The 14,448-nt window shown below is 36.1% G+C and overlaps 1 protein-coding gene across 1 annotated transcript in view; it reads left to right on the top strand.

Annotated features, from left to right (window-relative positions):
• Positions 1-5,918: 5,918 nt before the first annotated feature.
• Positions 5,919-14,448, top strand: part of LOC107751004 (SRSF protein kinase 1-like) — a 44,752-nt gene continuing 36,222 nt past the window's right edge. Inside the window, exons 1-2 of the mRNA XM_016566574.1 lie at positions 5,919-6,072; positions 10,164-10,218. Coding sequence (XP_016422060.1) covers positions 6,060-6,072; positions 10,164-10,218 — 68 coding nt within the window. The 5' untranslated portion in view covers positions 5,919-6,059. The remainder of the gene's footprint in view (positions 6,073-10,163; positions 10,219-14,448) is intronic.

Below are 14,448 nucleotides of genomic sequence, written 5' to 3'. Positions count from 1 at the left end.
TTATACATCATCTGAAAGCTGAATAAATAAGCTTTCCGTTGATGTATGGTTTGTTAGGACAATATTTGACCGAGATACAGCTAGTTGAAAAGCTGGAATCTGAGGGTGCAAAAAAAACATTTATTGAGAAAATCGCCTTTAAAGTTCTTAGCAATGCATATTACTAATCAAAAATTAAGTTTTAATATATATTTACAGTAGGAAATTTACAAAATATCTTCATGGAACATGATATTTACTTAATATCCTAATGATTTTTTGGCATAAAAGAAAAATCGATAATTTTGACCCATACAATGTTTTTTTTGGCTATTGCTACAAATATACCCCAGCGACTTAAGACTGGTTTTGTGGTCCAGGGTCACAATTTGAGGGTGAGAAAATTACAAAGTTTTCAATTTTGGGTGAATTAACTACTTTTTGTTTTTGGCCAGAACACTTGAAATTGGAGAAAAATATGTATTCTCATTAAAACGCAATCAGTCAAATTCATAACAGCATTTTAAGCTCACAGTTTAATATTCTTTTTCTGGGGAAGCCAGACATTTGCCTCCGATCTCCGCTTGTAGCCTATACAACAAATAGAGGCCAGAAAAACTCGAGTACTGTCAGAATACTAAGTTTTAGATATGTAAATAAAATGGCACTGCTGTACATAAATGATAATAATGTGCAGCAACAGTTTTCTTTAGTATTTGCAGCAGAGCACACATCACAGAATGTGATCTGCATTATAAATAGCAAATGAACGAACTTCAGAGTGAATCCTAAAGAGAATGTAATTATTATTTAGTGCTCTGTGTAGAATGTAAACCGAGGAGTATATCGACGCAGTGATCTTCTGCCATCTGTCAATAATAGATGACAAAAACAGTAATAAATGCTGTTTATATGAATGAACGCAGATATGCCTGTTCTGAAATCTATTGGAAAATATTTAGAAAAACACGTGGTGTTCAGTGCTAAAGTGAGAATGTACAGTTCTTCACAATGTTCTTACATATAAAATGTTATGGGCGAATCTCACAAAACCTCTCCGGAGCATAATTAACCAGAAAAACAGAGGACAAAAATTGTTAAATATATTTAAAAAATAAAGAAAATGCCAATAATTATGTTTATGAGAATCAATAATTGTTATTATATTGTTATTTATATATTGATGATTTGTTCATTTGCCATCTGTCAATAATAGATGACAAAAACAGTAATAAATGCTGTTTATATGAATGAACTATTGGAAAATATTTAGAAAAACACGTGGTGTTCAGTGCTAAAGTGAGAATGTACAGTTCTTCACAATGTTCTTACATATATAATGTTATGGGCGAATCTCACAAAACCTCTCCGGAGCATAATTAACCAGAAAAACAGAGGACAAAAATTGTTAAATATATTTAAAAAATAAAGAAAATGCCAATAATTATGTTTATGAGAATCAATAATTGTTATTATATTGTTATTTATATATTGATGATTTGTTCATTTTACTCTGTACACCCAGTGATTATTACCAGAAAAAAATAAAATAAAATAAAAATCTCAATTGCCATTGCTGTAATGCAGTGAATAAAACTGTGATATGTAATTTAAATGATAAATCATTTATCCATCATGATAGTATTTGTTATACAGCTTTTATTCTATATTATTCTATTTACAATTGAAAAAACAACAACAACCTGTAACACTGTATTACAGTAATGAGACTCACCTTTCAAAAAATTGTCATGAAAATCGAGTCAAAATCTTAAGGTTTCTAAAGATAGGCTTCATTTTTCCTATCTATAGAATTATTTTTGACTTTGCGATTTGGACATGTTTTTGGCTGGTTCGCCTGATTTTCTGCCTGTTCTTCAAATGCTCGCTGTTCCCTTCACTCCATGTTAAAGGGCTGCTGATGCTCTAGCTAGACTAGAGCATAGTTCCTCCCCTCATTCATTTATTAGTTATGTAAATTGAGAGAAATGGGTTTAAAACGGGGATCTGGTCGGCGCCGATGGCCTCGTGGGCAGTGTGCCGACATGTAGCGCCTTTGCGCTTCGGGCGTCCCGAGTTCGAGTCCCGGCTTGTGGACCTTTCCCGATCCCACCCCCGTCTCTCTCTCACCCACTTCGCTTCCTGTCGACCTACTGTCCTATCTAAATAAAAGGCATAAAACGGCAAAAATAAATCTTTAAAAAAAACAAAGGGGGATCTGGATTTAACAGGAAGTTGCTGAAAACAGAACAACTCTACGAGCGAGACGCAGCTGCATTATGGTCCACGGTAAAGTAGTTCCCCTTTATTTTTGCTTGCCCTGGGAAAGACGTACAGCCAGAAAGTTCATGTTTGCGAAAATGAACGAACCTGAGCCAATATTCAGCTTTTCCGTTGAGCATGACGATCTTAATTTAACAGCCCAGACTAGAAGACTGTTTCATCAGACATGTGTTTTCTTTCAATCTAACTTATTGTATCAGTTGTTTAAGATTATTATTATTTTCACTGTATATTATCACTTAATTTTATTCAGCAATATTTTCTGTGTTGAGCATGTATTGTTATATGTGAGGGGGGGGTTGTTTGTATGAACATTTACAGTTTTCTGACGAGTGCACAATCACTAAACGTGCCAATCAGTGGTGCATCGAGCAGCGAAATCCATTAAACGTGGTTTATACTTCATTTTGTTGCATGGAATCCATTTTTCATGGAAAATAGATTATTGTATCTCTCTCTCTCTTTTGTTTGTGCATATAACCGGTTTTTCTTCAGTCGCACACAAGTTATGTGGTCTGTGAACAACCACTGCTATACAGGAATAAAAGCAATTATTTTTCACAACATTCATTCTTTGGTATTTCTTTTGCACAAAAACAGTGCATTTTTGTACTCCTCTAATTCTGAAAAATACAAGGGATTATGTTAAGTTATCTGTGCAAACAATTTTTTTTTTTTTAAAACACTGCCACCAAGTGGTAATACTCACTCAAAATGCCTGAAGTAGTTACATAATAAACATGTATTGCAGATTACCACAAACCACTGCAATTCTTAATATGAGTAATCATTTATGAAATAATCACTCACTGACATATTTTGTCATACAACATGTCCCCATTAGCAGAGCATGCAGGTGGGGTCAGTTGTCACAATGGGAAATACTTATTGACACTGAGGGGGAAAAAAACCCTTTTCAATAAAATAAATTTACTATATTTTAGTTCTATAATGTTTTTCAATTTAATATTTTGTATTTTCAGGTGATCTTATTGTACTAAATTATATTAATGGAATAATTATTATCCATTTATTACCTGTTAACCATTTTTTGAGCATAGACCTGAAAATTTAATTTCTGTCATAAATCTTGAATGCTTTGGAGCAGTGGATCCCAACCCTGGTCCTGGAGGCACCCCAACACTGCACATTTTGCATGTCTCCTTTCTCTGACGCACCAATTTCAGGTCTTGAAGTCTCTACTAATGAGCTAATGACCTGAATCAGGTGTGTTTGATTAAGGAGACATGCAAAACGTGCAGTGTTGGGGTGCCTCCAGGACCAGGGTTGGGAACCACTGCGTTTGGAGCACAGAATTAAGTTTGGTCACTTTTTAAAGAAGACACTTGGCAGGTTATTGTTGAAGTGAAAAAAAAAAAAAGTTAAACTGAAAAAAATGATAGAAGTTTAAGTTTGTTATAATTACACATGCACAAAATACTATTTTTAAATTTTATTTGAAATATATTTTCGAAAACTGCGAGAAAACCAAAGGCATAAATCTAAACAAGTTGTGTTCCAAATTTGAAGTTGAAATCGCAAAAATTAAATATTTTTTCAGGACCATTTATCCTTTTTGAATCATGTCCATGATTTTGTGTGTGTGTTCCTACATAATGTCCCCACAAAGATAGAAACACCAGTCAATTTTGACCGTGTGGAGACATTTTTTTAGGTCCCCATGAGGAAGCTAGCTTATAAATCATACAGAATGTTTTTTGACAATCTAAAACTGCAGAAAGGTTAGTGTGAGGAGTGGATTTAGGGTGAGGGAATAGAAAATTTTTATTGTGTTATTGTATTGGCTTTTTTGCTGATTGTTTTTTTTTTATGTTCAAGGACTCATGTTTTGAAGCTAGCTTATAAATCATACAGAATGTTTTTTGACAATCTAAAACTGCAGAAAGGTTAGTGTGAGGAGTGGATTTAGGGTAAGGGAATAGAAAATACAGTTTTTTTTTACAGTATAAAAACCATTACATTTAATGAATGTCCCATAAAACATGGAAACAGTATGTGTGTGTGTTCACATAGCAAGTGCCAAACCATTACAGAGTTTCATACCATTACAATTATGTAAAAAAAATATAAAAGAACAGCCCCAGAGGGATTTAAAAAACGTGTTATTGTCTATTTAATGGCTTTTTTGCTGATTGTTTTTTTTTTATGTTCAAGGACTCATGTTTCTTGTGTCTGAACGATTACAGACAAATCTGAAAAATATCACACGTGTTTGTGCTTTAGGGGGTTATTATATGAGGCTATAATGTTAGCATGATGTTAGCTCTAAACTGCTGGATGATACAATTTATTAAAATGGTAGGAGTGGGTGATTTGAGCCAGTGGCTTGTTAATGAAAATTGGCCATTAAAGTTTTTTATGAAATTGTATTTCCCTGCAACACAACAATGTTGAGTACTATTAGCCCAGTTCTGTTGCAGTGTTTTTTTTTTTTTTTTAATTCTTCAATTTGAACTTTTTTTTCTGAAATTTAAAAATAGCTTAAATTTAAGAATGCCTTCAACGTTGTGAACTGTATCTTTAAATGAAACTTTTAAGAAGTCATCCATCCATTCTATTGTCCAAACCTCTTTGTTCTTATTAAGTTCGTGGGGAGCTGGATCCTAACCCAGCGTCTTGAGCCACAGGTTTTAGAAACTCCCTGGATGAACAGCCTGTCCATCACAAGGCTCACACATAGATTTTAAGAAGTCGTTTTTATTAAATTTCTCTTCCTGTGATATAGCATGAGATGAAATTGTTCAGTTTTACTTCAGCATAATCAGTGGCACAGTTTAACTCCATGTGGCTCAACTTACCCTCTCCCTAGGCTAATTTACCCACACCGGGGGCAAGTTGAGCCAATAGAACATTGGAAAGCCATATTTTAAAAGCAGTTTATTTTAGACCCAAAGTGATTATTCCCAAGGAGGCACCACATCCTGAAATCTATGTACATATTTAAGTTGTACCCATTACTGTCATGTGCTCGCTTTAAACACTGCGCAAGTAAAAACTGGCTCAACTCACCCCGCTCTCCCCTATACGCAAGACTGGATGGTCCCTTGTTTACCCAACAGCTAATAAACCAACATCGACTTTTGACTCGAAACTTTGTGACAACTCGACGCGCGACTCATGTAATGGTGCGTTCAAGTCATGTCGGATAGATCGTATTTACGAGTTGAACACACATGAACGCCACCACAAAGTCGTTATTAAGAGTAGGAAACTCAAAATTTTCTTTAAGCCCCGAGTTTCCGAGTTGGGTGCGTGTCAATGAGAAACATGGCGGAATCGATGGATGCAAAGTCTGTAGTTGACGGTAAATTTTTGTTTAAATTGATAGTTTAGTTGTCCTATAAACTTAAATTGGTCATGTTCTTGTTACGCAGCTAGTTAATGAAATCCAAGTAAAAACCGCAAAAGACACCTGATGCGAATTCTTTGCTCTTCGTTTTCTATAAGCAGAGTTAACAGACCCTGTTGTATTTTCTTGTAATTTATTAAAAGAAGGTACACCGCCATCTTGTGCCGACTAAACTGACTTGAACGCACCTAACGTCGTCATTACGACTTAAGTACGAACGTCCCAGGAGGACTTGAACGCAGCATAAGTAAGTACATGTGGGTGTGACCGCGTTATTTATACGGCGGTGAAAAGCACGCGAATTCTGAACCATTTGGCTTTCGATACAGCGTAGCTCTGTTCAGTCGAGTTGTTGTTGGGGAAGTTTGATGCGCATGCGCAGACCGTTACATGTGAGTGAATCTGAGCACTTAGCCGCCGGTGCAGCATGGAAAGGAAAGGTGAGCATCAAAACGACCGAACTACTGTCCTCCTCGACAGTCTGTAGCAACAGCGTTCGTATAAATCGAAATAAACACAGCATGCCGTCTGAAGCGTATCTGTGTTGTGAACGTAGGCGCTGTGAGATTCACCAGTGTGTTGCTGATCGAGACAAAAGCGCATGTGTGTTTAGCTGCTGCTAATATAACAGAGCCGCTGCTTTACAGGAGCATCTGCTCATATTGCGCTGTATATCAGGAACGCGGACAGTTGTTTATTTATGAGTTTTTTTCAGCGTGTTTCTGATTGTAATCGATGTTTGTTGTGTGTTTTCTGCGACCTCGTTCTTGTGAGCGTTTGCTAGCTGAACGTTCTCTTGTTTTGGTTCGACTTACGATGTTTCGCGTAACGTAGATGTGTTTATTTTAATAAAAGTAAGTCAGTGCTGTGATGTGGAAACAATTCTGCTTTCACTGTTGTTTGTGTCAACAAAATGCTAACTGCACAAACTGATAAAGCCGTAAAATGGTAACGTCACGGTATAATAAGCTTTTAGCCTACTTATTTTTTATTTTTTTTTAATGAAGTGACCATTGTAGTATCCGTAGTAGTGTGGTATCTTGAAAACTATGATTACCAAGTTTTGAAAATTGTTTTGTGGCTACATGAAAATAATGTCTCAATACTGGTCTCTTAACATAAGATATATTACTTTTTAGCTGTAATATAGAAGACTAATACGTTTAGTTGTAAAAGTGTTTACATTAATCCTGGGACCCAGGCATAGACTTTTGTCCTCTGTAGAGGACATTATGTTTTAGTGAATTTCTCGGAGAATTCAATTCACAAGTTTATTTGTATCCCCGACAACTTCCTCCTCTCCTTGATCTGTAAACATGACAGACATTGTGTGACTAAATTCAGCACTCTTATGGAAATATGATTATTTTTTTAAATCGGACTGATTTTCAAATTGTGTGTCACAAATGAATATCTAAGGAACTTTAGTGGGGTTTTCGAAGCAGAATAGGGCTTTCTGTTGTGAGACATGCATCGAATTCATACATGTCCTCTGTAGTGGACACCAGGACATACTTCATGCTTATCGGGCATTTTTTTTACATTCAACAGAAGAAAGAAACTCATTCAGGTTTAAAACAACCTTGAGAGTGACTTAATGATGACAGAATTTTCATTTTTGGGTGAACTATGCCTTTAATGTTAATAAAACAACAAAACACAAAGCGAAAAATCACTCACTGCTCTTGACTGAAGAATTTTAATACAGTTGCTTTAATAAGAATAAATGTATAATTTATACTAGGGTTGTGCCGATAGCCGATAGTATCGTGTATCGACGATAGCAAATGTCTTTGTCAATAGTCAAGACGATATAGGCTCATTCTCCTATAAATGTATTAAATTATTATTATTATTATTATTATTATTATTATTAGGCAGCCTATTATAATTCGGCTATTATTATCAAATTGCCCCGCTATTTCACTTCAGCACCGCATTTCACACTCGCACAAATGAGGATTAGAGCCTGTAGCCGGTGAAGCAGTCTCCAACCACGAACACAGATGTACATCGTCTGGTGATATAAGGAATTTCATTGCATTTTAACAAGTAATCTGACCGGCCTATATATACCAGGACGCGCGGTCCTAATAGCGATGTATGACTGTTGTATCCGAATATAGGCCTATATGAAATAGCTGTTTTAAAATTTTTTATATTTAACATGTTAGTTTATCAATAGCCTATGCTTGAAAGTATATTATTTCGATTATTGGTGCTGTCATAGGCTCTCTCTCGTGCGCCCGCGCGGTTTAATACACCACATAGGCTTTTGGTCATTGACTTGCAGAAAGTTTTCTGCTGGAGTTAGTGTCAGGGGCTAGAATACAGGGGGCGCCAACACTGATCTTGCATACCCTTCATCAAATGTGCAGTTGCGCCCCTGCTGGGGGGACCCACTTTCTTCAAAATAACTTTTACATTCAACAGAAGAAAGAAACTCATTCAGGTTTAAAACAACCTTGAGAGTGACTTAATGATGACAGAATTTTCATTTTTGGGTGAACTATGCCTTTAATGTTAATAAAACAACAAAACACAAAGCGAAAAATCACTCACTGCTCTTGACTGAAGAACTTTAATACAGTTGCTTTAATAAGAATAAATGTATAATTTATACTAGGGTTGTGCCGATAGACGATAGTATCGTGTATCGACGATAGCAAATGTCTTTGTCAATAGTCAAGACGATATAGGCTCATTCTCCTATAAATGTATTAAATTATTATTATTATTATTATTATTATTATTATTATTATTATTATTATTATTATTATTATTATTATTATTATTATTATTATTATTATTATTATTATTATTATTATTATTATTATTACTGTGCAATATTTTAACTGAGCCCTCACTAACTGAGTTTAATGCCACAGTTATGTTAGAATGCATTTCATTCTTGTTTCTGTGGTGGTGCGTCGGGCTCGTCATGGGGCGCACGGTCTTGAGCGCTGTATGACTGATGTATCCGTTCAATTTAATTTACTCCAAATATATGAACTTACCGGTTTTAAATACTTTTGATTTAACGTGTTCGTTTATGTCCAATATTTAGTGTTAAACTGTTGGTCTTTAAAATAAATCTACTTTTGATTTTCACCGTTGACTGCAGAACTTCCGTGCTCTGATGAGGCAAACTTGTCACAGGACGCCGGTCCTAATAGCAATGTATGACTGTTGTATCCGAATATAGGCCTATATGAAATAGCTGTTTTAAATATTTTTATATTTAACATGTTAGTTTATCAATAGCCTATGCTTGAAAGTATATTATTTCGATTATTGGTGCTGTCATAGGCTCTCTCTCGTGCGCCCGCGCGGTTTAATACACCACATAGTTATGAAATAGCCTATGATAAGTACAGAGAGTCTTTCTCTTGCCCCCACCCACCCATGCACGCGTGCACGATAATATTGTGTATCGGCGATCTCACGGGGTGGCAATATGACGATTTGAAAAATGACCATATCGCCCAACAACACTAATTTATACAGTGTTTTATTTTTATATTTGTTCATTTAATTTCTTGAATGCTACTGCTAATTACACCTACTGTACCTGAAAAATAATGCACTTTTTGTTTTATTTGTATATTATGTGTATTTGTAATGTGTATCTTTGTTCTTATTTTTTAATAACAAAGATAAAATAGTGACAAAGACTTTTATCTTTGCCCACTTTGGCCTAAATGTCTGCCGTTCTTTTTTCTTTTGTATTTTGTTACCTTGTAAGGCTTTGTTTTTAAAATAGGGAAATTACTTTGGCTGTACTGCTCAGACAACTTGCAAAATAGTAAAACCAACCTAAAGAATCGTGATAAAATCGTCATTTTCCTGAAAAATATAATAATTGTGATGTGACTTTTTTTGCCCTATATAAAAGGCTACAAATAACATATTTCAGCAACATTATATGGCCAAAACACACATTAGATCGCAATCGGAAGTTATTACAAACACTCAATGGTGGTTTAAAGTGAGTTTTGATTAAAAGCGTATTATAAATCTTATAAATTGTCCTATGAAGCATGATGCTGCAGCGTTCATGAATGGTCACGTACACGCGTTATCGGTCTGTGGTGTGGACTGAGATCTTTTCTGAAACACAGTGGAAACACAAGTATGGACGAGTATCGTTCTAGTGTAAACGTAGCCTTACATCTATGAGGGTTTGGACGCTTATACAATACAGCCTCACATGTGAGCCACGTCTCTGAGCAGAACCGGCGTAAACTAGTGTTTTTCCTTGATGTCTCATCAGAGCCAATCACCAGCTCTTGATTTAGGCACATCTTTGATTATAGAGTCTTGTTTACGTTTTCCTATTTACTGAGTCCTAGTGTCCTCTACATAGGAAATATAATAAAATATTAATTTAAAAAAATGTTTTTTTTTCCCCCCGCCATTTGTTTCTTATGATCCAAACAGTGTAATGATTTACAAAACCTTTTTTCTATGGTTCTATAATTTATGAGAAGTGCCCAAATAAAACTTTAAACTGTTATCTGTTTTCTGACAGTACTTGCACTTCAGGCGAGGAAGAAAAGGACCAAAACCAAGAAACCTGGCAAAAAGTGAGTAAATTTGAGTGTGGATTCCAATTATTTTTTGGGATGAAGTTGTGAAAAGAGGTCTGAACGTGATTCAGAAACATCAGTGATTAGGGAGTGCTACAATGGTGGAAACCGTTATAACAGTGTGCTCTATGGAGAGATCATTGCTTATCTCCAAAAAACAAAACAAACAAAACCCATCTCCATTGAACCTTATTAAGAGATCTAAACATGCCTGGAATTTCAAAAATGCTCAATTCAATGCGTTCGCTCTTAGCTTAAAAAAAGCAGAATGCATAAAGTTCACAACAAGGTGACAAGAGGCTGTTCTGTTTGAATGGCAGTCAATGGAAAAGTTGCTTCTGTATGCTGAATAAGCTGCTTTTGTGTCAAAATGGCTTGTCACAATACTGGCAGCTTTCAATATGTTGTAATTAGGCCCATTTACAGTCTCTCCCCCAGCCTCTGAAACATCAGAAAACAAGTTTTCGTTTTTGGGCCAACCGTTTTTGAGGGCTGAGATCACTGACTATAACAGTGATGTTTAATGAGTCCTTCTCAGATGGCACATTTTGACTGTGTCGTGCAAACATTGTGGATAAGATACAACACATGTCGGCTGTGTGGACACTGGATTGGCAATGCTGATTGGAAATTCTGATTTCTTGATTTTAAGCAGTCTTTGTTCTGATGAATCAATATCAATTCTTAAATCTATTAGTCTTTGCTGATTCTTGATCAAAACTTCACTAAACCGTATTTGTAGCACACCTCCCATCCATTAATTGAAATAGGCTTTGTGTTTTGTTGGTTTTTGATATGAAAGAATTCTGTCAATTTTATTCTGAAATTCAAACAATAAATGCAGTTTTGACACCCTTTAATTTGGTGTAACAGGCTTAAAAACTGGCTTATGTGCAATTTAAATAATTCTTCATTTGAGTGTTTTGTTTGATAAAGGAGTAGTTCACTCGAAAATAAAAATTTGTTGAATATTTACTCACTCTCAGGTCATCCAAGATGAAGATGAGTTTTTCTTCATTGGAACAGATTTGGAGAAATTTAGCATTACATCACTTGCTCACCAATCTACATCTTGGATAACCTGAGGATGCGTAAATTGTATAGCAAAGTTTCACTTTTAAATGAACTGTTCCCTTAAATTTGGTTAATTAATTGATTGTTAAATAACATTTATTTTTACATTTTTATTTCAATTAAAAAAATAAAAAAAAAATGTTGGTAAATCACTAAAAATATTATGTGTCTGTTTTTGTCAAATTGTGTGGATTTTGTTGTAGCTCGCACGCTGAACATGCTTAAATATACTATAAAGTCACTTCCAGTATGGATTGTTTTTAGTTTAAAATTACATCATCATTTTAGTTTGTGTAGATGGGAGTCCTTTAGCCTTACAGATGGATGGTAGGGTGTATTAGACAAAAAGAGTTGGGAAACATGATTATATATTATTTAGAGTGTTTTTTTGCATGCAGCTTCACCCTGGATTCGAGGCTAATTTGTGTATCAGTGCTGGATGGTTTCATTGTAAGTAGTATATGTTTGGATCAGAATGTGATAACGCATATCAGAATTTGACTGTTTAGTGTTTTATTTTGATCAGTTAGGTTAGTTCACCCAAAAATAGAAAATTGTCATGATTTACTCACCCTCACATTATTCCAAACTTGTATGACTTTTGTGCTTTTGAAGAACTTAAATGAAGATATTTTGTTTTTGTTGCTGTTGTCTTTGCATTGAAGGTCAGTGGGAAGTAGTGATGTTCTGTGGGTTATGCAGGTTTGAGTCTGGCCTGCCACATCAACCCTCTACGGACACCTTGGCAATTGAATCGTCATTGGCTAGTAATTTTTTTAGTTTACTCGCCAGACTGAGCTTTTTAAATATATTGAGTCACGGATCGGATAATTTTTCGGATCAGCAAAAAAAAAAAAACCTTACTTTAAGTACTTCTATACCACAGCAAAAACTACTAGCTTAACTAATAAAGTTAGTAATAAAACAAGAACAATTACACAAATTACAAGCATAGATGAAAACAACAAATCACAGTTACAAATATCAGAATTTAGTAGGTGCAGAAATGTAATTAAGTTTAACACAATAGTGCTCACTGCACAAGTTAAATACAGATTAATCTTTTTTAGAGCTGTGGTGTTATTTGATTAGTAGACAGAAACCGGTATTTATTGGCTGCTGTCTCTTTATGACCAAATGCACGGACCTACTGACACACATCCGGTTTCTTTCTCACCCGTTTACATTAACTTAAGACATAACCGACTGTGTTTACTAGAATACTTGCCAAAGCGGATATTTTAATAGAACTTTGTGTGTATGTGAAAGAGGAATCACGCGGTGTCAGAATCGCGCCTCTCTCTCTCTGCGTGTGTGCGCACGCAACCACGGCTGAGCGCACAGAAAAAAGTGCGCGAATTAAAGCTTGAATGTGTAAACTGGGAAGATAAAACATGTGCAAATGGTAAACTTTCACTCTATGATGGTTAAACTTAACAGTTAATCCACGAATCACATGCGTACCGAACCGTGGGGTCTGGTCCGTACGGATCATCTACGATCCGTTGCACCCCTAATGATAATCAAGTATTATTTAATGATAGAACTTTAGAATTAAAATTTGGTAACCATGTATGAATGCATAGACATTTTAACTGAATTTAAAACTGGTGGTGGTGATTTTTTTTGGTCATTCAGTGTTTCTGTAAAAAAATTTTAAAAAAGAGGAAAAAACTAAGAATAATACTGATAAGATGATAATAATAATAATACGAATTCTACTAATAAGAACAGCATAAAACGCTTAACGAGCTGCTGAATTCATGAATATTAATCAGGTTTTGTGCGTTCGCTCGAACTGATTAGCTGAAATCAAAACGGGGACGATAATAGGTGAGCACCAGCCAATGAGATTGTCGTTTGCTCATTAGTTCCGCCCACTACCGGAGAAAGCGGCAGTTCTTAAAAGCTGAAAAAATCCAAAGTAACTCCGTTATTTTGACAGGAAAATACAACAAAGAATATTACATGTAGCGCGTCAATTCTGCATGTATGTAAGAGTGGACTATCTCGCTCTCTCTGCTCTCAACCAAAGCGACGGCGAGTCGTGCGCCGTTACGCTAGAGTTCACGGTACGTCAAATACAGGTGCGCTGCGCATCCATTGAGATGAATTGAGAAATATCACATATCGCTTGACTCTGAAGCGCCTCGGTCTGAGTGTTTGGCGAGTGAAAATATATCTGTGCTAAACTTATACTTAGCCTCCAACTCACACATTGGCGAGTAAAATCTAAGAATTTATTAGCCATTGGCTAATATTAGACATCATTTAGTCGCCCAGAGTGAAGATTTAGTCGCATATGCGAGTGATTTACTCGCAATGTAGAGGGTTGCACATATGTTGATCTCATTGTCCCTACTTTTGATTTATTTTTCCTGTCACATCTTCAATATGTCTGTCTCTTAAAACAGAAGTCAAATAAACAAATTCTTAAGAATTAGAGAACCAAATGTAATGGAGATCATCGACATCCTAAAATTCACCCGAAAATTCTAGGACTAGCCTAAATGATGGATCATGTCAATTATGAAGACCTTCATAGTGTGTGTGTGTGTGTTTGTGTGTGTTCCTCTCTTAAATACTGGATGGCCACACGTCTGCCCTGAAGAGAGCAGTTACATAACAGTACTTTGTGACAGCCATCAAGTCAGATGCGTTTTATTCTCTCTTTCCCTCACACACACACACACACACACACACACTCTTTCATCTACTGAATGCTCAGGTGAAGCACAAACAGAGGGGAACATGGCCTCTGGGGTCTGCTTATGTCCTTGAAATAAGACATGTCAGACCGACAGAACCTTCAGCCCGGCCCTTCTGCAGAAGAGAGGTGGGGTATATGACTATTCAAAGGATGTCATCATGCCCTCTCCTCCTGCTGTGCGTTTGCGCCACACCGTGTTAGTTTTCACTCACTTATCACCCTCCTCCTCTGCTCTTCTTTCTCTTGCCCTTCCCCTCCATCCTGCGCTGCCTTGTTTTCCAGCTCAGTAGTGTCGGATCAGTAGTGTTGAGGCAAGCAGAGCGCAGGCAGGCACACTTTGGGAGATAGAAAGAAAATCTCATCTGCGGTTCAACTGTGGCTCGCACCGTACCGTCCTGCCCCGCGCTGTCCTCCTCTGCCATGTGGCTCCTGGACTGGATCGT

This window comes from Sinocyclocheilus rhinocerous, unplaced genomic scaffold (genome assembly GCF_001515625.1).
Source record: "Sinocyclocheilus rhinocerous isolate Xijiao unplaced genomic scaffold, SAMN03320098_v1.1 scaffold2647, whole genome shotgun sequence".
Classification (NCBI taxonomy): Eukaryota; Metazoa; Chordata; class Actinopteri; order Cypriniformes; family Cyprinidae; genus Sinocyclocheilus; species Sinocyclocheilus rhinocerous.
This window is presented reverse-complemented; position numbering and strand designations above follow the sequence as displayed.